Genomic DNA, 23963 nt, shown 5'->3' with positions numbered 1-23963 from the left:
GAAAACGGAACAATTTTTTAAGTTGGGCAAATTCATTTTTATATATCTGAGTGACATCTCCTTGAGGTGTGACTGTAAAAATGATTTCATTGTGATTGTGTCAAAATGTTTGATGACTCTTTTTCCTTGTTTCAGGAACTCTGGCTTGTGACATGTGCGCTGCTGGACGGAGTCCTCACTCAGATCTGCAGCAGCCCCGCCCCAGGAGGGCCCCTCTGTCTCGCAGCCCGTGCTGCCTGGACCAAAGGAAGACTCTGACACCAGCTTCAGAAGCATGAGAAGTGGAAATCTGTAGCTATTATCTTTCTAATGTTAAAAACAAGAGTAATGATGAAACAGATGGATGAATTTTTCATACTAGTGTTCATTTTTCTTCCTGCAAGGATTTCATTTACATACACTGCAGATGAATTACATTTGTGGAGCTTTTATTTGTCCAAAGCACTTTTTAATGTTCCCCTGAAAAGATTAATTTTTCCCACCTGTAAGATTCTGAGTGAAAATGACCAACTGGAACAGGGCAAGAAGCCTGGGTTCATCTTTCTGTTTTTTTACCTAATAACCTGTTGGACACAGAGAACAGAGCTCTAAGGTCTTTTTGTTCAGCAAAGCTAGGTATGGCTGAGATTACCCCCAAAATCAAAAAACCAAAAAAAAAAAACCCCCCCCCCAAAACCAAAATAAAACAAACTCCCATTATTCAATCTTGGATGATAAAAATACTGCCAGAATATTACAGACATGAAGGGCAGACAGACGCCAGAAAACCAAATCAGAAACTGTCTCACAGTTTGGACTTTTTTTTCCTCTGCTTAATGAGAAACAAATTATCATTGTCTTCCTCCTCCAGGCAGCCCTCCTTTTTCCTGTGCTTGCCCCGCTTAGACTCTTTGGGCAGCTTGTCTTCTCTTGGCTTGTGGCAATGGGAGTGGTGCAAGGACTTGTGAGGCTTCTGGGTTTTGAAAGCGCCAGGGGAAGAGTGTGTTTTTGGGCCCCTGGGAAAGTCCTCCTCCACGTCGTGACACCTGTCGGTCTTCCTGTGCTTTTCACGCTCTCTGTTGTTTCTGCTCATTTCTTTCGGGGTCTCCTTCTTTACTGGAGGCCACCTGGTGCTCCTCCACGAGGCCTGGCCCTTCCTCACGTCATGGTGGGACCTCTGACTTGCTGCTTTCACATGCAGCCTCTTGAACTGCCTTGGGAGATTCCCATGTTTCTGGAGTTCTGGAAAACATAAAAGTGTTTTTGCACATCCTGCAGCTGGACAGTCCGCGCAGAGCTTCCCCAGGTCTGTAAGTACCTTCGCAGAGAGGGGAGCCAGACATTTAAACGCATTAATGGTAAGACATTCTAAAGAGCCTTCACTAAGGTAAAAATTACTCACTAAAAATTGTGTGGTCCAGTTCTGTATTTCTGATCGCTAACAATGAAACACATCCAGAAATCCAATGACATTTATTCTGCTCAATACAATTACGTTAAACAATGCAGACGAGGACCAGTGAGAGCGGTAATCATTTTAGCTTTGTGAAGAAACGTCACGTCTGACCAATTCAATGGACAGCCCTCGATGATAAGGTAAAGCAAGATGCATAATGTGTCCTACTGACAGCCTCACGTGACATTTCAATTACACTCTGAAGATCAAGTTTGGCCACAGCACTTAGAGGTGGATGCCAACCTGGACAGATTAATCCTCCAGAGCAGAGATCACTGGCTTGGAGACTGAGTGTGTACACGGGCACACACGTGTATCTCAGAGGTTTTAGTGCAGATCTGATGCCAAGTTTTATTAGGATTTGACTCTTACTGCAAGTGTCTGATGACGGTGACTCTGATCAGGGGGGTGGGAGATGAGGTCACAGTGAGGGATGGAAGTTAACATGTCACTGAACCTTCAAAGACTAAAGAGGAGTGAGACACTCCCCCACAATGAAATGAAGTGCAAAGCAGTATATTTAGGAGACCAAAAAATGAATTTTGGAATATAGAGAAAAAATAAGTAATAGACGTATAGACTTCAGCATTAAATAAAAATGCCGACAAATACAGCAAACCTCAAAGTGGATCTGTGCCACAGCTACCAACATAACCAGTTAAAAAGGAAAAGAAATGGCTTTTCTCTGATTGTAAGACTTATAAATGCTCATTATAAAAATTTTGGGAAATACAAAAAAGCATAAAGAAAATAAAAGAGAAGCACCCACAATCCTTTAATCCAGAGATGATACTTTCACGCATTTCTTTTTAATCTTTTAAAGAGAGTCTGGAAAAGAATAACAGTAAAGGCCAAACGAGTCGACACGGTATAGGTCAACTTTAAAAACAGAACGGTTTTGTCCCAAAAGCCAGAAGAAGAGCCCGATGAACCGCCTTGAAGAACGTCACAAGGAAGAGCAGAGGCAGAGAAAACAGGCTTACATCAGAGGGTAATACGGTGAGAAAGAACTTTATGTTCTAGAAACAGAATGTAACCAAACCGCAGAGGGCGGCTGCGAACCTGGGGCTCTGCTTGTAACCATGGCTGATGGGAAGTGGCTTCTTTGGGGAAGCCCCAGAAATTCACCCAGTCGGGAAAGCCTTTCTTTCCATGAAAAATTCGAGAGATATACGAAGGGAAAAAATAGTAACTAGGCAAATAGAAAAATCTCAAAGGAGCCTTTAAAAACTCTTACATACATGGATGGGTATTTTCTGGACATTTCCTAATATGATCATTACGTTAGAAAAATGTTTATTGTGAACAGATTACAACACACGATTTTTGAAGTGGGTGTTGACTTTTGGAGATCAAGAAAGCTCCAGTGTCTATGGTAATTATTAAAACCATTCTCTGTGTTAACCAATGACCCCCACTCCAGGTAAAGACAGTGCAAAAAAAGACATTAAGGAACTACTGCAAAGTTGATCTAGCAAGAAGTCTAATAACATACCTTTTACTTTCCGTTTTATTCTGTGTTCTCGCTCCCGAATTTCGTATTTGTCATCATAGTAGTAGATGAACGGAGACGTCGGAAAGGTCTGGTTGAACATCCGCCTCTCTGCACATTCCTGCAAATTGTACTGGGAATTAGGCTGTCACAAGGGCACACTGTTCAGACACACCTTCTGCAAGACTAGGGAGCACGGTGACGACAGAGGAGCGCCCCATCACTGACACTCATTGTTGGCGCTATGCCGTGTGGCCTTGCTGGGACACTGGGAGGGTCGCCCAGACTGACCCAGTCACGTGCACATGCTATTTTTTTCTGGACTGGAATTTTCTTCCCTTACTTGTTTACTATGAAACCCTTATCTTTTTCAATCTTCCCTGCCAAACCGCTCCTCCACTCTGTGTTGACAGCAATGGGTCCCTACCACAGGCCTCATACCTGCGAAGGGGTTTATTTTATCTGGCTTTATGTTGTATCAGACCTATGCTGGTTGGCTCTTCAACAGCCTCCCATGGGGGCTTTCCCTTCTCATTTACACCCTGAATGTGGGTGTGGCTTCCTAGCTCTGTGCTCTTCTTCCTGCCACACACGTGGTCGGTAAGCTTATTTTAACTCAACACTCACTGCTCCTCTGCGCAGTCGACGCTTACAGTAGGGAGCAGGGTGGTGGTGGGTTGTATCTAGTTTGAAAACAATCCAAGATGATTGTGAAACACCCCAAAGGAGCCCTCTCTTCTTTGTGCTCCTTCCAGTCTAGACAAAATCACTCCTGTCACTCATTGCCCTAGGCCAGCTCCCTGCTTTCCTGACCCCACCACCTTCCGTTGGTGGTCATTCCCAGACCCGCACCCTCGGCCTGACACACCCCACAGAGCAGGCTCTGTTTGTCGTGATCTATGACACGTATCTGCTGGTGAGTCTGAGACCAAGTATCTTTTCTTTGAAAAAGCTTTCCCTTTGGAACTTTCCCATTGCTGTTTTTTGCCACCTTGAAGAAAAATTAGAATACCTTTTAGGAAGAAAGTATGTGAAACATCCACATGAGGTTTAGCTGATTTATCATAATTTTGGCATTACATAAGTAATTGGTAATTCTAAGACACCTGATCAAGCTGGTACATATGTATGTACACTTAGGAACATAATTTGCAGAGATTAAAAAATTAAAAGTCCTTTAAAATATATACTTAAGTATAGAAAATAAATGGAAATCTGTACCTACCATTCAGCTTTCTAATATGTTACCTTAATTTACTTGTTTTTCTCTCTAAAAATTAAAGCATTACCAATATAACTAAAATAATCTGTATAACTCTTTTCTATTTCTCATTTATATCATTCCCTTTCCCGAAGGCGCCACTGCCTTAAATTTGGTATCTACCATCCTCATATGCTTTATATTCTTACTACTAACGAATACGCCAATAAACAACAATGCAAGTTTGAAGTGCTGACGTTTGAGTGGCATAGAAATGATGTCCTGTAAATACAGGGTCCGGCACAAGTAAGGCCCCTTTTTATTACAAAATCTTATATAAGCACGTGATTCTGCAATATAACAATATCACACTCAAGCACACCATATGACATTTTAGGTGAAATGTTCAAAGTGAAACTATAAACGGTTACACCCTTATTATTACCCTACCAATCACACTCAAGCAGGCGTTACTTCTGCTGGACCCTGTGTTCTGCAATGGCTTTAAGTTGTACCAGTTTCACAGAACAAGCTGAGTAGTGCTCTCTTGGACAGAGCTTCTGAATACAGTTTGGTTAAACTTGACTATGAAACTATTGGGTCTGGTATATTTCAGTGTGGAAAATTCTGATTACTAATTCAATTTCTTTAGTGGTATTAGTTCAAGTAGGCTTGTTCTTCAGTCATTTTGATTAATTTATATATTCCTAGATAATTATCAAATTTCACTTTGAAATTTATAAAGCTTACTGTATAAGCTTTATACAGTATTAAAATACAGTATAACAAAAATTATACTGTATTTTAAACTATTTATACTTTTAACTCATTTATACTTGTATCTTTTCTTTTCCCGTGAGTAGCTTTTCCAGAAGTCTCTTTTCTTTTGAAAAGAAAATGTGTTCAAAGAACCAGCTACTGTTGATGTTACTAACTTTGTTTTTTATTTCAATAATTTTGTTTCTTATCTTTATTATTTCCTTCTTTCAACTAGTTTTAGATTTATTCTCTTGTTGATTTTCTGGAACTTTTTGGGTTCTGAAAGCTATAAGGCAAACCTACAAGGTTAAAGTAGAAACCTAAAACCATAATTTGGCTGTTCTAAAGCAATGGTGATCATTAGAATGCATGAGAACAGCTACCATTCTGTTCACTACTATTATTTCCCAGATTGATTTTGTGAGCTGTGTTTGTTTTAGCTTAACCTGTTCACATACATTTAAATCAATTAGAGGAGTAAGCTCTGACAGATCTGTTACTCTGGCAGGGATGGGAGAAGTCAATGAGTTGAAACTCTATTGAATCTCACTTCAAGATATAGGTTTATTAAAAAGTAAACGTTCGGCATTACATGCGCTTTGAGTTCATTCCTCATCCACTGCGTCTGGAACAACAGAACTCTCTATGCCCAACAGCGCTCAGACTCACGTGTCCATAATGGCCTTCCTGACCACAGTTGTAGCAATACACCAAGGCCGACTGTCCAGCAGGGGTCTTTGGCTTTTTGGGTGGTCCAGGTTTAGTCTGCAACATAAATATTTGTAAAGGTTCATTAAATTTTAGGAGAAAATTAAAACCTCATTCCTTCCAAAAAAACTCTTTTTCAGAAAGAGAGTCCTTAGCAATACTGCCTCCTAAAGTTTGGTACGGAGACCCCACATTCAGATGACTCTGTATTAAAGCATATAACGTGATAACGGGCCTTTTATTCTTAACATCACTGTGTGCTTTCCTCTTCTTCCTCACTCCTCATTCCTTTCAGCATTGCATCCGGCACTGTGTCAGGTATCAGGTATCTCAGACAGAAGAGAGTAACAGTCTAGAAGAACATGACAGGCATAAAAACAGGTAATGACAGGAGGATGCCAGCACAGTGACAGAAGCATTATTAATGGAGGGACAAGGGAGACCCACCATCAGATGGGTAAGGCAGCTGGGGAAAGCCTTCCTGGAAGCATGAAATTTAAATTTACTCTGCGAGAGTTAGGTGTAAGTCCAATGGAGAATCCTCGGTAGAGGGGACAGCATGAGCAAGCACATGAAACTAAGAAAGAGTGTACCAGGTGTAGGGAAAATGAGGCTGGAGAAAGCATGGCAAAAAAACTGGAAGGACCTGTAAGTCGTGTGAAGGAGCTGGGGCTTTATTGAGTGTTTTGTGTAAGGTTCTAAGTAGAAGCAGACAGCTGGAATTGCATTTTGGGAAAACCACTTTGGCTTGTAGCTGTGAGGAGGATGAATATGAGCAGGAGAAGGGCAGATGCAGGAGGAAGACCAATGAGGTGGCTGTTAGCACTTCTTGGTGAGGCGATGAGGGCCCAAACTGTAAGAGTAACAAGGGTTAGGCAAAGGGGACAGATTTGGGAACTACATTAGGAAATAGACCTGGTTCTACTTGAGTACTGAAAACGTAAGACAGACGAGGCAAAGGAGAATCGGGGTGTTTCCCAGGTTTCTATCTTGAGTGAACTGGTGGAGAGCCACGGTGCAAACAACTGATTTAGAGAAGAAGGCAGGAAAAGGAGGAGCCGGTGTAGAGAGGAAGGTGATGAAATCTGTCTCAGACATGGAACATCTAGGTGCAGATGTCCACCAGGCAGCTGTCTACGTAAGGCCAAAGCTGTGGCAACATGTCTGAACTGATCAGATCTAGAAGTGATCCATCAAACGGCAGAGGCTGAGATGACCAGAGGTAGCAGGACTGCCACTGCCAGCGAGAGCAGCAGTGAGTGAAGGCTGGACTCCTTGGCATAACAACATTTGAGGGGGAGAGAAGGAAAGATGAAAGGGTGCAGAGCCACTGGAGGACACAGTCACAGACCTTAGAGAACAGGTTCAAAAAGGCTGAAATAGCCTACAAGGTCAAATACAGCAGAGAGGCCTAGCGGGATTAGAACTGAGAAACATCCATTACGTTTGACAATTGTTCATGGATAACCTTATTAGAATTTGGAACCAAAGGGAAGGTAGAAAGTAGAAGGCAGAGGCTAAACAGTGAAGAGAGGCACACAGAGGTGGTAAAGCTGTAAAGAAGAGCAAGGAAATGATTACCCACAAGGCCCAGAAGGCAGTTCCTTCCAGGAGGGGAGAGAATAGCATGCAGAGGGTTTTGCGGTAGCTATGATTTTCTATTTCTTGAAGATAGCCATCTTACATAATTTGAGTGTGTTATATAACTAAATTATTAGACAGTACATGTTTTATGCACTTTCCAGTATGTATATTACATTTCACAATAAGAAATTAAAAAAAAAAAGAAAATGAAGGTTGAAGAAAAGGAGGCAGCAGGTACACATGATTTGAGAAGCATGAGTGAGAAGGGGCGGAATGAGACAAGGTGGGGGGGGTGACGGGGAAGTCTGTTATTAGAATGGGAAGGACACGAACCCTTGAGAACACTGGTAGAGATGGAAGAGTTGAAAACAGAGGAAAGGTAGAAATGGATTGAGCAAAGCCCCTGAGGCAGCAGGAGCCTTAAACAGGAGAAAAATCTAGTCTCCCTCCTCTTCCTAATCCCTTCCCGCCCCTTTTTCTGAGATCGAAAGGATGGGAATAAACTTGGCTAAGTTTATTTCTTATGTTCTTCATCAGGACCCTACAACAAAGTACTGGTCTGCTGACTAATTTTGCTGTTGTTCTTGACATAGGAAAACACAGTCTATAACATTCTTCCCAAACAACTTAACTTTGGCGCCTGTTTCCTGAAGTGGATCCTGGAGGACACCTGCAGCCCGAAAGGTCCCGTCTGCTGAGAAAGACTACAAGTGCCACACACAGCGGGACTTTAAGCCTCAGCTGTTATCAATCGGGATATAATAGGAAACATAACCAACAAATATCTTCTACTCCAATAAACAAAGCGGTTTATAAATTAAGACTAGCTAAAACACAGTTTTAACAACTATGTATGTAAGCATATACCATTCATTATAGTGGTTTATAAATTGGTTCAGGTAGTAGAGCACTAGGAAGACAGGAAATTATTAAGTAGAAATAATAAGGTAAGAATATTGCTTGTAACACAAAACTGCAACTGTGAGCATATGTTGTTTAAAGGAAAGAAAGAAAATCCAGAGAGATGGTGTGATGCATGTGAAGGTAGAACAGATAATGTTTCAAGGAAAGGGTCAAGTAAGATGAAGACAAGTGAGCCCCCCGCCCCCTGCACTTAGCGATTAGGGGTTGTCTGCAAGGGGAAACCGTTGTGAGCAGTTTCACTTGAGGGGTGGGGGCAAAGTCAGACTGGGACGGGTTTACGACAAGTAGAAAGATGCTGAGGAACAGAACATGGGTGACTTTTCCCAGAAACCAGACTGTGCTGGGAGAAAGGAATGGGACGAGCAGAGCAGAACATCGGTCCAAGGGCGCCTCCGGCAGCGCGGGCACTGGGCATGAGCTCGGGCGTGCATTCTTTCACTGACCGACTTAAAACAATACTGAGTGCCTGACACACGCCGGTCAGTGTTCTACGGTTAGGTGACTGAGAAGTGACCAAAACAAAATCATTGCTCACGTCGCTGTGGTGAAAGACAGATAAATAAAACCAACACAACACACACAGCACACACTGTCAGAGAGTAATGAACGGTATGCAGGCAACTGAAATAGAGTTACGTGAACGAGAGTCATCGGTGGTGACTCAGGTCGACTTTCGGGGAAGCTCTCACTGGGATGGCATTCCGGGCATCAGGCACGGGGGACTTGATTGTACTGCCCAAGTCTGAAGAAATTACAGGTAGTCCCGGGGCTGTTCCATCTGCCTGTACCACTCTTTCCCCAGATAAACATGGAGAATTCCTTCATCTCTTGACTCAAATGTCATCTTCCGAGTAAGGCCCTCCCGATCACCCTATTTAAAGTCTCAAGCTCTCTTCGAATGGTGCTTCCCACTTCCCTGCTTCAGTGCCCTTTCCTAAAACTCCACGGCACTTACTTCATCTGATGTACTGTGTATTTACTTGTTTGTTTTTCCTATACACCCATGCCCCCCTCCCCCACAGGGATTTGCTTGCTCTTGGTTCACTGCTGTACCCCAGGTTCTGGAGCAGGGCCAGGTGTATAGCAGTTCAGTAAATATTACTAAGTGAATAACGAAGTAGTGCATATGTAAAGTACCTTGACCATAGTGGGCATCCAATACATTTTAGTCACTAAAGACGACCTATCAAATTAAGCTGTTATGTGTTAAAATGCCTGAATAAAGTAACACAACTTCCTAAGTGTCTGAAAGTGTGGCACCTGCTCTGGCAGAATTAGGAAGAGTTAGTAATACAGAGAACAGGAATTCGGTCTTACAATACTAGGGATAAAGAGGTCCTTTTAAATCAAGATTTTTGAAAGCATGTTTCATGCTGACGCTTATTTTATTTGGAAAGTAATCTCATTCAAACAGCCTCAGATTTAGCCCCTCTGGTTCATTTATGCCCATGGATGAAGTGCACACATTCGGATGTTCATTCATCTGAATAATGTCACTAGTTACAAACTTCCATTATTACTAATAAAAATAGCAACTGTACTTATATTGTGCTATGAAATTCTAAACTGTTTCACAATAATTAATTAGTAAATGACATGACAAACGCTATCTACATACTCTCATTTTAATAAACTATCATGTACTAGGACTTAATAGGAATGAAATCAGCCCAGATCTTCACTAATTAGAGAGCGTTTCCGTATTAGAACACAGTACTGGAAACTCGGTAACGATTTCCAGTGGACAAGTTTTCATACTACGATCTAACAAAAATCTTACAGCTATTTCAAGTGCTAGAAACATAAATTTGTGACTTAATACTTCTGCCTTGGAGCATGTCTTTGTTTTTTAATTAGCAGTAAAGGTCCAATTTAAAGCAGAATGTGTCAACCGATTATTAGTTCTAAGTTCAGGGTTCTGTCACACATGTGTATGCTGCAGACAGCAAGTTAAATGTAGGGAACAAACGCAGTTCTGGAACTTTTTTTAAGTTGAAATATTTATCTGAAGACTTTGACCTAATGGATACCAAATGAACTATTTATGAAAGCAGCTCTTTTTCTTTCTTTCTTTCTTTTTGATGTGACAAACATTTAAATAATCTATATTTGTAGCATGATATCTTGGAGATTACTTTACTATCAATATATAGAAGTAATAACCTGGTAGATAGCATTACCTATGAAAGGTCCATCCCATCTGCTATTCTTGCTGAAAGCTTTTCATGCACCAGTAAACTCAGTAAATATCAGAAGATAAAGCACAAGCCTACTACGCCACGGATTTACTCCTAATGTCTCCTCAAAGTGCAGCCCGATGCAACGATTACAAATGATTTTCTTCTAATGTCATTTTACATAACCCTTTTTTCTGCATGAGTAGTTAGCACAGAATGAATGAATGAATGCCATTAAAACAGTTAATCATTATCTGGGACACTGGCCTTACTCCCTTCCCTACTAGGAATCTCCATGACAAAGGCCAAGAGATCAAACTGCCAGAGCTGCCTCAGTGTCCTATTTCTAACAGTAATTTTTTATGCAAATGAACCTGCTGGGCATCTCCCTCTGTGACCTTGGGCTGCCCTTATCTAAACTGACTTTGATCCAATGAGGACTTGCATCTTGTTGAAGCTCTTTACTATATAGGATATGTAATCAATTCCACTAATTAAAGGGCATTTTCTACTCTCAAGACTATAAAATGGGCTTATTTTTAATAATCATACATATATGTTTAAAGACTAGACTATGTGCTCTTATTTGTTAACCCAATGTGTTCTGTGAACAAATATTAAAAAGTGTGTCAAGTACTTGATGTGAATGTATTCGTGACCAAACACAACACTGAGTAAAGGACTGAGCTTAACTCCAGTCCTTCTGAACAAGTCCATCTTTAAAGACATACACTTTTCATGCCTGACAACCTTATTCTTTCAAAGTTTTCCCAATCAACTTACTTTTTCAATAAACTCACGAAAAACACAAGCCTCTCATCAATATCCACGTATTTAAAAAAAAAAAAAACCTAACTCAAGTAATCAAATGGAATTTCCCAAGAAGATGCTACCACAAACCAAAAACTTGCCATCACAGTCAAAGCCCATCAACCGAAGAAGGGACCTAATGGTATGATTCATCATAATACTTGACATCTGAGGTGAACAAAGGTTTAAATTAAAAACCTACCTTTCTCCCTGTATAAACATGTTGTTTTCTGCTTGCTCTAGAGAGTAAGACATAGTTCTCTAAGCACTTTAGTTTTACGAAGAGCAGGCAGGGAAAGAACAACAGGTTCCCTCCCCTTTCTTTGGTGCTCTTTACAATGGAAGTGACAACAGCAATGCCACTGGTACACAGTCAAGGAAAATCACATCTGAGGCCTAAAGGAATCAAAGGAAGAATTTAAAAGCTGGGCCAACAGTTCTGCAGTGAACTGGACCAAAGCTGAGTCTGTGAGAAGGCAGAAATAAGCATCCCACGCGACCGAAGATACGAATGGTATCCTGTCCCCCTCCAGCATTGTTCTGGGGAGGTGCTCGCCACACCTGGGCATCTGAACTCCAGGTCTTACTCCAACCAACGTTTTGCACAAAACCATCCGTTTGCTCAGTGTACTGGCAAGTATTCACACTATTACTTCCCTTTGAGGAATATCGGGAGGAATTTTCTCTAAGGTAAGGCTTTGATGTTATTTTAAAACAAAGTTTCCTTTATGAATTTTTAAGCTTTTATTTTTCTCTCAGTGAAAAAAAGAATTCAACTGTATTCCAGTGGACACCGCTACTAATTTTCCTATATCCTAAAAAGGCCACCAAAAGCACCATATGTAATGATGTACCTGTATTTTTTGTGTGTTAAAAAAATGATGTCACGTACCCAACAGACTCCCAATCCATCGGGTAATTCCTTAATTAGGCAGATTTCTGAGACATGTATTATGTACACAACAGACCGGAACGTCTCCTTTGGAGCATTTTCTAGTCTATCGGGTGATTACATCATTAAGTCACACATGCTACGTAGAAAAAAATCCTTATGAAAATTCATGAAAAAATGTACAGCACATCATTAGCATGCAGCAGATGTGTATGCTTTTGATATTTTCTCTGTTTAAAAAAAGAAAAACTACATGAAGCAATTAGCCCAGGTCATGAAAACATGAGAAAGGTACCAGACTCTGGTGAAAATGAAAACTGCAAAAAATTGCATCTCTCATGGTTTTGCTGAGAGTAATTTGCTTTATTGGAAAATGGATTCTAAAACAGTGTTCACTGGAATGGCAGCAGAATAAACAGGGTTGCTTTATCGATTCGGTACTTCCATACACACGTTACTTCCTCCCTGCCCCTTTTGGATACTCCTAAGTTTTACAAACCAATGGGCTGAAGGTTGCAAATGACCAGTGGTAAGACTATTAATTATTCAAGGCCTTGCAGTATGTCTGTATACTTAGATCTTCATTTTATGTAAACAAAAGTGTAAAGGATTGCATGAGTGTTTTTTTTAATAAGTCAAAACTACGCTAAATATGACCAGAGGTAAACTGTTGGTATAGCTCCTAATAGTGAAAAGATTATATATTTAACAACACTGAGCATTCCGCAACCTCTATGAGACAATATATTTGAAGAGTAAAATAAACACAAGTTTTATAAACATAAGTTATTAAACTTATTAATTTATGACTTTTTTGTAAATGAAATCCCTTCCCCCCCCAAAAACGCCCACCATCAACAAAAAGGAAAACCTCAGTACGCAGAGAACAATGAACATATGCAAGACAGTGAGGACCACAGTGATCCACTCCCTGAATGCTCCAAATCTTCATGGCTTAAAAAGCATCCCAATTTTCTTCAAAGGTAGTGGCATTTATTCACTGGGCCATAGCTAATTTTACATGGAATGCAAAAATGTTAGTTTAAGTTTAATTTACCACCCTATTTAAATATTTCCAATGTAGCTCTCCAACTGCAGAGCTATCCCTCCGTCTATTTTAATTTTAAAGTAAGTTAGCAGAGGCTTCCTTCTTAATCCCCAGAGACTACCTACATAGTGACACAAATGCACAAATTTATGACAGCAACATAAATGCTCTTCTGAAGTAATGTGCAACATTAAGTGAAAATCGTTTCCTGGAAAGATATTATAGGTATCTATATTTTATTTGCCATCTTAAACATATCTGGGTCTTTATGGCCTTATTTTAAAAATGTATTTCCTTTTTATATTTCCTGGTGCAAATGGACTGCATAAATAAGCAATGTGCTATGAGGCTTCAGACCAGCCGATAAAACCTTTCAATTTTCATGCCAGCTTCTTCTTTTGTAATTCAAATCCGCCTGGAAACTGGCAGCTCTGAAAACTGAAACAAGCACTGCCACAAATACCTTGTAATGCTATCGACCTTGTCTGCCCATGCAGTGAGAAAGGGGGATGCGTATGTGTCTGCAGCCATCCAGATAACACAACTCATTTTGGGGCGGGGGGCTTGGGGTGGGGATAACAGAAGCCAGTCCCAGACTGTGCACCAAAAGCAGTCATTACCGGGCACGACGGAGAATACGTCTCTTCAAAATACACAGTGCATTTAAAAACCATATACAAGGCTGAGCCACTGCTGTCATTACCAATTTTAATTTAGCTCCTTCAGTTTGCCAGCCAGATAAACTCTTTAGTGCTGTTTTTTAATCTATTTGCCACATTTTATGTTTAAGATTATAGTAATATGGACAGGAGAAGGAATCACTTTTAGGGGAAATAAAGAAATATATCCGCTTATCGGCGCCCATCAGAAAGTTCATTAATCAGCCAGGCTTTGTGCCCTCTAAATTGAAAGGTTAAATAATCCTCTCAGGAATATTTCCCGGCCCCTCCGCCAATTGTCCGGAGAGGAGCTGCCATTCACAGCACACGGGATCGGTGACAGGGTATCTTACCACTGTTTGCACCCCAAACAATGATGGACAAATGGCCTGGTTTACAAAGAACCTTTTAGTACATGGATGGAAAAGGACCATGAGCTTTGATGCAGGGTGGACGGAGGAGGGGGGCAAGAGACAGGCTGTGGGAGGAAGGGACAGGAGAGAACACATCACATGTGTGAATCCCAGGATATTTGATCTGTTTACTGGGGTGGACCATAAAACATAGAATCCGCATTAATAAACATCTTCCGACCATATGAAGTCTTTAACATATTCAAATCTGCTTACATATATAGCATACAATTGTACATAAATCATCATCGAAAAAACTGTGGACTAATAGAACCGTAGCTTTATTATATTTATTATCTAATACACAGGGGATCAAAAATAAACCCCGGGATTTTCATTTTACCATGACTCCACATGACTTACACCACACAGAACTCCCCCTCCGCACTCCCCGACCCTGCTTATTCTGCTGGAAACTGCTCTTACCCACCAGTCACAAAGGCAGGGGATTCCACAGCCGTAAGGACCTGTTCAAAGGGGGAAAGTAATGCTTTTCTGCTTTTACAATATGCTCCATCTTAGCTCCTGCTTGTCTTAAAATAGAGAACAAACGAAGTAGGAAGGCTCTTTGAATAATACAAATCCCATGCCCCAAGAAAATGCTTAATTTTGTGTTGCCTTTTTTGCTGGACTTACAGGAGAATATGGGTGGGAATCCACAAAACTGACCAAGCTCTTATACCTCAACATCATGTTGTAAAATCAGGCTGGTTTCTGGCATCAGTCGTGTGAAGGCATGAAGCAGTTTAACCTGAGGTGCAAAAACCTGATAAGCTATTTGTTTCATCCCTCATCTGATTAACATAAACCCTCTACCCCTAGCAGAAAGTATTATAATTGGTGTTTGTGTGTGAGAGTTATTCAATTTCATGTTATTCTCATTATTCACGAAGGAAATAAAGATTTATGTAATTTTGTCTGCTTATGATAGATAACTATATTCAAATGAAATTGAAGTTACCATTTAAGAATTATATATTTATTAACTTAATATTTTTTTCAAAATGATATGGTTGTATCTTTATATGATATATATTTTACATAGTCATTTTCATTAGGAAAGGAAGTAGCCTAAAGATTTTTTTGTGATCTATACTCTTAAATGTCTTTATGGTTTTTTAAGCAAAATTAAGAAAATAATTTACTTCCTGTATTTGATTAAAAGTTACTTACTTGCATTTCTAGAACAGAAGACAACCATAAATAATTAGAAAATAAAAACTGAGGTAAATAATTTTATCAATGAAAGACACTGCTTGTATTTTAATTTCAATAACTGTAAGAAGGAAACAGTTTTAGAAGACAGAGCGTAAGGAGGTCATCATGAGTCTCCTCCTCTTAGGCAAACAACAGACTTCTCAAAGACGTCACGTAACCTGAGTCTGGCTCTTCGTCTGTCCAGAGGCTGTCTGTGTCGGTGGGAGAGCCTGCGGGCTCGCTGCACTGGGGCTCTGTGCCAGGCACTGTGCTAAGTGCTTTACATTCACCAGCGCACTGCCTCCTAGCGACAACGCTAGAAGGCTCTATGCCCATTTTTCAGATCAAGAAACCAAGGATTTAAAGATGAATATTTTAACTAGGTTCACACATCTAGTAAATGAAAGGGTCAGAATCTGAACCAATGTCTGATTCCAAAGCTGGCATTCCTTCCCTATACTGTGATTTAAAAACAAAAACCAAAAAACACATTCCCTAGTAACCTCCTAAGAAATAAGCCTCCCCTTCTAGCTCAGTTTTATGGAATGTTTTTCTAAGGACTTCAGTAAAATGAGAAGGGAATGTGGCATAACTACAAAATAGGAAAATGTGAGAGATCCAAGAAAGACAAAACAGAGATTTTATTATATAAACTCACTTAAGGGACACTCCAAAACTTAGTTCCCGTAACTGAAAAGGCATGTGGGGTAATCCACAAATACAGTCAAGAAAAAATATTTTTGTAAAATGCGTATTTACAGACAAGGACATATTATAAAATTATAAAGATGACCTTATAAAAGTTATCCAATAGATTTGGTTTTATATCATTTTTGGAAAAAGGAATGAAAATAATGTGATGACTTTATTACAAATTAATTCACACCTGTGAAATCTTTTTATAAAGCTTATTTCTGAACATTCCCATGAAACAATTCTTGTTTTTGAAGTGATCTATCAGTATATTAATACAACAATTAAGGTAAAGGCTATTTTAATTCTAAAGCTGTTAAAATTTTTTTTTTTGGTGAAATGCTCTCTAAAAATGGAGCATTTTTCTCCTTATAATATTTTTGATGTATCTAAGAAAACCAGAGTTGCTGGTCTTGGAGGACCCTGGCTGAGTTCAAAATGGCTGGAAGAAAATACAAATGCACAAAAACGAAACACCCGCGACTTCTAGGTGTGTAGGATCAAATGGCAAATGAACCACGCGTAAAATCTAATGGCTCTGATCAACTCATTAACTTTTGGTCATTTAAGAGATTTAGGTTTTAAAACCGTAAACTTAATTCAACTTCAGTTTGCTACTGCAGTTTATACCACAACAGGAAATACACTGCACGAGAGTTCAGAGACTGTTCATGTCAACAAGCCAAGGGACTCTTTCAGGGTCTTTTCCTGCAGAACATTCAAATGACTAACCTGCACCCTTACAAGTCATGGCTGGTCGTGACTGTCAGCGTCTGAGTGACTCTCAAATACTTAAACCCGTCAGGAGCTACTGTCAGCTGCCAGGCCTTCTGCCAGGTCTCCACACGCTGACTGCTAAAAGAAATGTTTTAACACAAACGCCATTGGTCCAGTACACTTTATCTACTTTTATTATTTCCACTGAAATGTCCAGAGAAGATGACGACAAGCCGAGTCACCCGGTATATATTTGTTTAAGGACTAGCATGAATCACCTGCTCAAAATACATAGGAAAAATAATCACTCAAGTATACTGAAGTTATTTTACATAATAGGTCTATGTTCATGAAGTACAGTTAACATGACAAATAGGCACCATTCCAGATTTTTAAACTACAATTTATAGTCAGATACTGTATAGTGTTAAACTGCATGAACTTTAAAAATTCTCAGGCTACCTGTTTATATTCATTTCGTCAGAACAGAAGCACTTCAAGTGTAGAGTTTTGAGTAAAAAAAAAGTAGTTTCTTTTGAGATTATATGAATAATGTATGTGTTTTTTAAGAAGAAAGAAAAGGTTATAAATACTTAGAAAAATAATTTAACTGCCACAAAATTTAACAATCAGGAAGAAATTGCCCCTATAATAACTGACTAGAATTCCTTTTTAAGTAAAGGTAAACAGAAGCCCTGGCTGGAGTAGCTCAGTGGATTGAGCGCAGGCTGTGAACCAAAAGCATTGCAGGTTCAATTCCCAGTCAGGGCACATGCCTGGGTTGCAGGCCACGGCCCCCAGCAACCGCACATTGATGTTTCTCTCTCTCTTTCTCCCTCCCTTCCCTCTTTAAAAATAAATAAATAAAATCTTTAAAAAAAGTAGAATTGAAAAAAAGTACTTTTTTAAAAAAAAGGTAAACAGAGAAAAAAGATTGTGTAGAGTCCAAAAGTAATTTTTTTTTATCCTCCTCAGGAGAAACATTTGTTAATAGATAAGAGAATGAAATCCACAACAAGAGTTTCTTTAAAATTTTAAAACAGAAGTAAATGTGAGGCCCAAACAGTAAATATTCGTCCTAAATGTGATTTTGCCCCCAGCCCCTAAGGGGAAGACAAAAAAGCATAGGAACATTTTTTTTTTACCAAATAAAGAAAAGTTACTGTTTACAGTAGAACCTCATTCAATTAGTTTATTATCGACCAACCTGTACTACATAAAAAATGAACAGAACCCACGGTGACGGGTGACCAGAACATGAGTGATATTTAGAAGGTGGCGAAAACACCGCTGCTTCCGGGCCAAGTGTTTGCAGTGAATGTTCCCTAACTGTGTGCGCATCTTTTTCACTGCTGATTATCTGAAACATTTCAATCCATAGTAAAATTGTCATAAAGCACTGGTATTATTAAACTACATTAACCCAGGAAAAAATCTGCTCAGAATATGCCACATTGATTTCCCATTTAAAACAAATTAATTTCTTCATTCAAATATTGAAAATCAATTAAGTTGGGAATTTCTCTGAATGGGATGACACCTCAGTATTTGTTTGTAAAGAAAATATGAAGGTTCTTTCATGTACTTCAATGAACAGAAATAAGTTATGTCTGAATATAAATAATTTTTTTCTACCCCCCTTCAAAAATAAGTTTGTATACAAATTGTTTAAATGTCTGAGGAAACACTGTGAAAGGAAAAATAACATATGCATTTATAATTCACAATATTCGCTTTCTTCCCCTTTTACAGAAGCTTTAGAAAATTGCTTTTTGATGATTTGGCAAATTGTATTTATTTTTAAATGAATCTCATTTATTGAGATTGATAATTCCAGGTTTCATTTGCTTTGAAATTGCATTTTCCAATTGCTTCGAATGATAAGTTCTGGCAAGATGTGGTCCAACATGCCAGCAGAAATAAAGATTAAAAAAAAAATCAGTTGACCTATTCTGTAAATGTAGTAATTATCTTTTACATTAAACTCTAAACATTGTAATATTCAAGTAAAAAAACTGCCAGCAAAATGTTCACACTAAATTCTTTAAGAACAAGTAAATAAACATGAAAGTATTCACATAAAATTTCCATTCAAAAAAATCTTAAAAAATTGTAGTCACTGTCGAAATGTATTTTCTATCTCTGTTATCACAGAAAAGAAGTTACCAGTGCTTATTCAGAAAATTCTTTTTCTTCAGATGGCCCTGAGGTACAAAACAGTCACATACCTGCTAACACATCAGAGCACAATTCCATTCACACCTCAACAATGTTTTAGTACTATGGGCATTTTTAACGAAAAATGAATCTTTGAAAATTTGACAGAGATGCAACATCTCAAAGGCAACACTTAACTAATCCAAACACTGAAGTAGCCATGTCTGATACATACTAAAGAAACCTACAATGTAAACAAAAGTACTCCTGGGTCTTGAGGAAGTTGGCAGTGCAGTGAACTACCAAAAGAAATGAATTTATAGAAGTGTTACTTTAGGATAATTTGTAAGCCAGTCAAAAAGCTGTACAAAAAAAAAGTTGATTTAGCCCTGGGTGGCTCAGTGGATTGAGTGCTAATCTGCAAACTCAAAGGTCGCAGGTTAGATTCCTGGTCATGTCTGGGTTGTGGGCCAGGTCCCCAGCTGGGGGTGTGTGAGAGGCAATGGGTCAATGTATCTCTCACACATGGATGGTTCTCTGTCTCTCTTTCTCCCTCCCTTCCTGTCTCTCTAAAAATAAATAAAATCTCTAAAAAATTTTCTTTAAATTAAAAAAAAAAGTTGATTTAAATTCCAAAATAGAGTGAGGCCTAGTTCTCACTCTATTTTGGAATTATTTAATAGTTTAAAATATAGTTTGTAATGAGTTCTGTTTTCTTGCACACCCGTGACACCTATCACTCGATATCCACCATGTAGAGGGGTTCCTGTGGGTTCCGCAGAACTGCTTCGGTAGCCAAGGAGCTCTCAGGAAGAGATTTAAGACTCCCAACATATATCCAATTAAAAGAGGGTTTTCTTTTTTCCACAAGAAGAAAAAATTCTGGCTTGAGGATGACTTTTTGAAACTCTATTTCACATTTTAACTTACAAAAAAACCCACATTTTAGTATTAGGCAACTAGAGAACAGTTACCCTCTCTTACATCACAACTGCAGGATAAAGACTTCTGTATGGCCACAGCCTCACAATCAAATTCCATTTTCTTATTCCTTTCTTTTGGTCCGTAAGATACATTCTGGCATTTAACTAGTTCAGGTAAGACTACTGTTAACCCCTGGTCGGTCACAAGCCTTTTCTAGACTAGAAAACAAGAAGGAAACTTCACTCCCCATTTTCCTGACAGCAAGTATTTTACTTTTTGAAGTATGAATTCTAGGCATTCCAAAGATTAGATATAAAGAAACATTTAAAAGGTAATTCTTCCCAAAAGGTTACATTTGCTTTCTGCTTAAACTTTGAAGTTAAAATAAAAGGTAGCAAGGTTGTAACACATTTTAACAATGCACACAAAGAAATCCAGGGGCAAAATTACACATAAAAGATGTATTGTCCTTTTTGGTTCTTCACACATACAGCCCCCAAAGAGCAAACTCCTAGTTACTTTTTTAAGTAGATTAAAATCAAGATTAACAAAATGTCCAAAGCATGTCAAATTATCGCCTCTACTAGTTAAAAATCCTGTTGGTTGTAACACTCTGTTGGTGGCCATTTTGGCCTAGGATTTTTAATATAAATGAGACTAGAAGTGACAGGGGGTGGGGGAAGGGACTTTCCTTCTTGAATAGTTAAAGAGGGAAAATTTTTACCTAGAATAAGTTATCTGAAAGATGAAAAAGAACATTCAAAGTCAGACGTTAACCAAAATTTGAAAATATAACAAATTAAAATACAAGAACAGTGTTGAAGATTTAAAAAACTTTCTGAACATTTTGAAGGAGGTAAATACATAAACTATTTGGGAAAATTATTTAATTGCTAAATAAAAATCTTATTTTTTTTCTTTTTCCCATGCAGGTCTCCAAAAATGATAATCTAAAGTCATTAATTATATGGCAATTTTATAGTTATTAAAATATATCAAGAAAAATGACGTAGCCAAATAGCATATATGTACTCTATCTATATAGAAACATAGGTAGTGTTTTAGAATTTTATTAGCATGTACCCATTAGAATAATGGTCTTATTCTTTATTAATGTAGTGAAGTCTAGTCAAGCTGGTTAAAAACCTATTCTATTCAGATATCAATTGTTCAGGGGGCTTTATATGAGCTCTCACAAAAGTGCTGAGAATAGTGAACACATCTCTTTCTTTAGAATGTGTTTTAAGAAATTTTTGATTTGGTACATTTCACCAGTCCACTTGCACCAATCAACTGCACCACCTTTCTTATGTGTTTGAAAAACAGTACCGTTTAACTATAGGCTTTTTAATTTCAGTTCTATTTTTAATTTTTAATGAAAGCGATTCCTGGATAGACCTGAAAATGGCTATACCATTGCTTGTGTAAATGTCCTTCTAGTGTTCCTGACTGGAAGGCAGATAAAAGCAATGGAGAAGTTCCCAAATGTAAATAAACACTTCCAAACGGAATATACGAATCAACCTCCCAACCCCCGTGCCAAAAACACAGTTCATTTTGGGTAAGAATTGGACACTCTTTGATTAGAAAAAGAAATTAACCCATGATTAAGTGTAACATTTCCAGAGTTTTCAGAAGACTGGTTTAAATCAAGACACAGCAGCAATTCCAACCTAGGCTTCGTCACTCGCCACCGCTCCCTCTGACTGATGCCACTGCACCTGCGAGGGCTTCCACGCGTCAATAGATGGCAGTCCACTGCCTGGTAAGGAGCTGGAGACAGCCTCAGCGCGCTCTGCTTCCACTCAGAATTAAACACTGCATAATTGCAAACATCTGGGTGCTGCCTCCGTACACAATTATTTATTTTATTTTACCTGAATTGGCATATTTGTGCATATATTTATAGATATACAAATTTGGCATTTATATTTGTAAGCTATTCCTAGTTATTAATTTAAACGTGATAATTATGAATGGTGATAGTTGCTACAATATTACTTTGAAAATTAATCAGAATTCTAGATTGAGACAAATGGATTTTCAAAATGATTTCGTTGTACCTACAGATAGAAGATACTGTAATTCCCTCCAAGTTAATTGATTTTGTTTCATTAATTTTTTAAATTCTTTTTACAATTTATTTGTTTTAAGTTATAATATTAAACAAACCTTCAAATATTTCTGTTATCCTAGATGGCAGTTTCTAGTCTTCTGTGAGAGTTACATGGAAGAACATGGAGCAAATACTGAAAGGAGTGCCTTGAAAAACAGTACTGCAGGCACTTCAAGTTTTCAAGGTTGGGATTCTCTAATTTAGGGAAAAGAAATGCACTGTCAAATCCATTAGGCTATTTATTACTTAATGTACTTAATGACACTCTGACAAAAAATGCTACACAGAGACTGCGATCTTGTAAGTATAATATATGATTGGATTCCAATCAAGTTTAGGCTGTAAGGATTTCAACCATAACATGTAAGGGTAAACAAGTTTACACATAAGCACAGATATAATGCAGTCATGGAAGTTACATCTTTAAAATATGTAACATATTTGGGTGTGTGTGTGTGTATATATATTTTTTTGGTTTTACACTAAAGATTTTAAGAAAACCCAATTTGGAATTAAGAGACAGTTGAGGAATGACAGCTTTCACTAAGAATCTTTAAATAAATTAAACAGTGATAACAGAACATGGAAACAAAGCACTTGATACTGTTCCTTGCTTCTCGGACCTGTGGCAGACATGCTGGCAGTACGAGTCTCCTTACCGGTTTACCTTTTATTCCCCCAAAAAAGGAGCAATAAGAAGACATATCTGGTCAAAACTTTGCACTTTCTATTTTTACTACTTGTTTTCCATAAAGAAAACTTTTCAATACATTATAGTTTAAGAAAACGGCTTTCACGTAGTTTGTATAACTACAAGAGTAATTTTTAGTGTCTCTTGCTCAGCACAATACATTTAACACATTAAAAGAAATGACTAGTAGGGCTGCGGTGAATTATCAAAATTACTTATGCTGAATATTAGAAATAAACTGATCTCATAATATTGGGCATTAGTCAACTGACTCCATAACAAACTATGTTTTCTGCTTCTCCTTAGCCTAAAACCACAATAAAAGGAAAGCAGAGAATTGAATAACTTGAATGGTATTAAGCAGGTATTTATACACGTCGAATAAGCCAAGAAGGGCTTAAGGATATGACACGTGCATTGTTCTACAGGAAAGATACACTAAGCTTTGTCTAGCTTGATTAAAAAATAGATGTACCTATTTCAGTAAAGCCAGAAAACTGACAGTGGAAGGTAAGGAGGACTGCATGCTTATGGACTGTAGATAAAATACAACATATTAGACACTGGATTACTATTATTTTTTATGGCTCCTATCATAACTTTCCCTCTTTGATTTAATGAATCTAGTTCAGGAAGACTGAGAGACACCATGAGGTAATCATCACATGATGTGAGTAATAAAAAACAATCCACATCTTTTAGGAACAGGAGATAAAGGACAGAGTAGTGGGCAGGGGAGGAGAGAAAAAGTGTATTATTGCTGTTTCAGTGCAGAAACTCTTCAGATGTTGATTATCTTCCAGTGGAAGATGCTTGTCTGTATTTTATGGTCAGCAGTTCAGAGAAGGGTAAATAGGCTAGGTCTTGGGGAAAATAAAAAAGGTGTTTCTACTCACCGTTAGGTGATACTGCCTCCAGATTTCTGGGCAAGCCTGGAAAATAAAAATATTGATCAGCTGGGAGCATGAAACAAGGTACTTTACAGCCTGTTGGTTTTGGCATAACCCAGCATCCACTGGTGTCGGTCACAGGAAAATAAGAAGCTTAACAGAAAGGGTCTGCATTTCAGCTTCAAAAACCTGGCTAGACAGTTTAATTGAATTTTACACTGGTTTAACACACTCCCTGCCATTGTCAGAAAGCCAGTAACAAAGTTTCCTCTCTCTCTTTTTCTTTTTGGGTTAGAAGTTTTGGGCACTAAGATGTGATTAAGAGCCATAACTTAGTTAAACTGATAAATGAACAGCAGCAGTCCAAATCAGTAAGACTCACCAAGTGCACCTTTTAAAAGTACATTTTGAACTTGGGTAGTATGATAGAGACCACTTTCATAGCAACAGCTTTTAAGAAGACTTCGCTGTGGTTA

At 38.5% G+C, this 23963-nt stretch overlaps 1 protein-coding gene across 3 annotated transcripts in view; it reads right to left on the bottom strand.

Moving 5' to 3' along the window:
- Nucleotides 1-382: 382 nt before the first annotated feature.
- The window catches only part of ZCCHC7 (zinc finger CCHC-type containing 7), a 211826-nt gene continuing 188245 nt past the window's right edge, over nucleotides 383-23963 (bottom strand). For all 3 annotated transcript variants that reach the window (XM_028509059.2, XM_036021929.1, XM_036021930.1), the window contains exons 6-9: nucleotides 23494-23529; nucleotides 5557-5652; nucleotides 2931-3048; nucleotides 383-1221 (exon numbers count right to left, since the gene is read on the bottom strand). In XM_028509059.2, the coding sequence (XP_028364860.1) occupies nucleotides 785-1221; nucleotides 2931-3048; nucleotides 5557-5652; nucleotides 23494-23529 (687 nt within the window). In that variant the 3' untranslated portion in view covers nucleotides 383-784. The remainder of the gene's footprint in view (nucleotides 1222-2930; nucleotides 3049-5556; nucleotides 5653-23493; nucleotides 23530-23963) is intronic.

This window comes from Phyllostomus discolor, chromosome 3 (genome assembly GCF_004126475.2).
Source record: "Phyllostomus discolor isolate MPI-MPIP mPhyDis1 chromosome 3, mPhyDis1.pri.v3, whole genome shotgun sequence".
NCBI lineage: Eukaryota > Metazoa > Chordata > Mammalia > Chiroptera > Phyllostomidae > Phyllostomus > Phyllostomus discolor.
The sequence above is the reverse complement of the archived record's forward strand: the minus strand, read 5'-3'. Positions and strand labels throughout refer to the sequence as shown.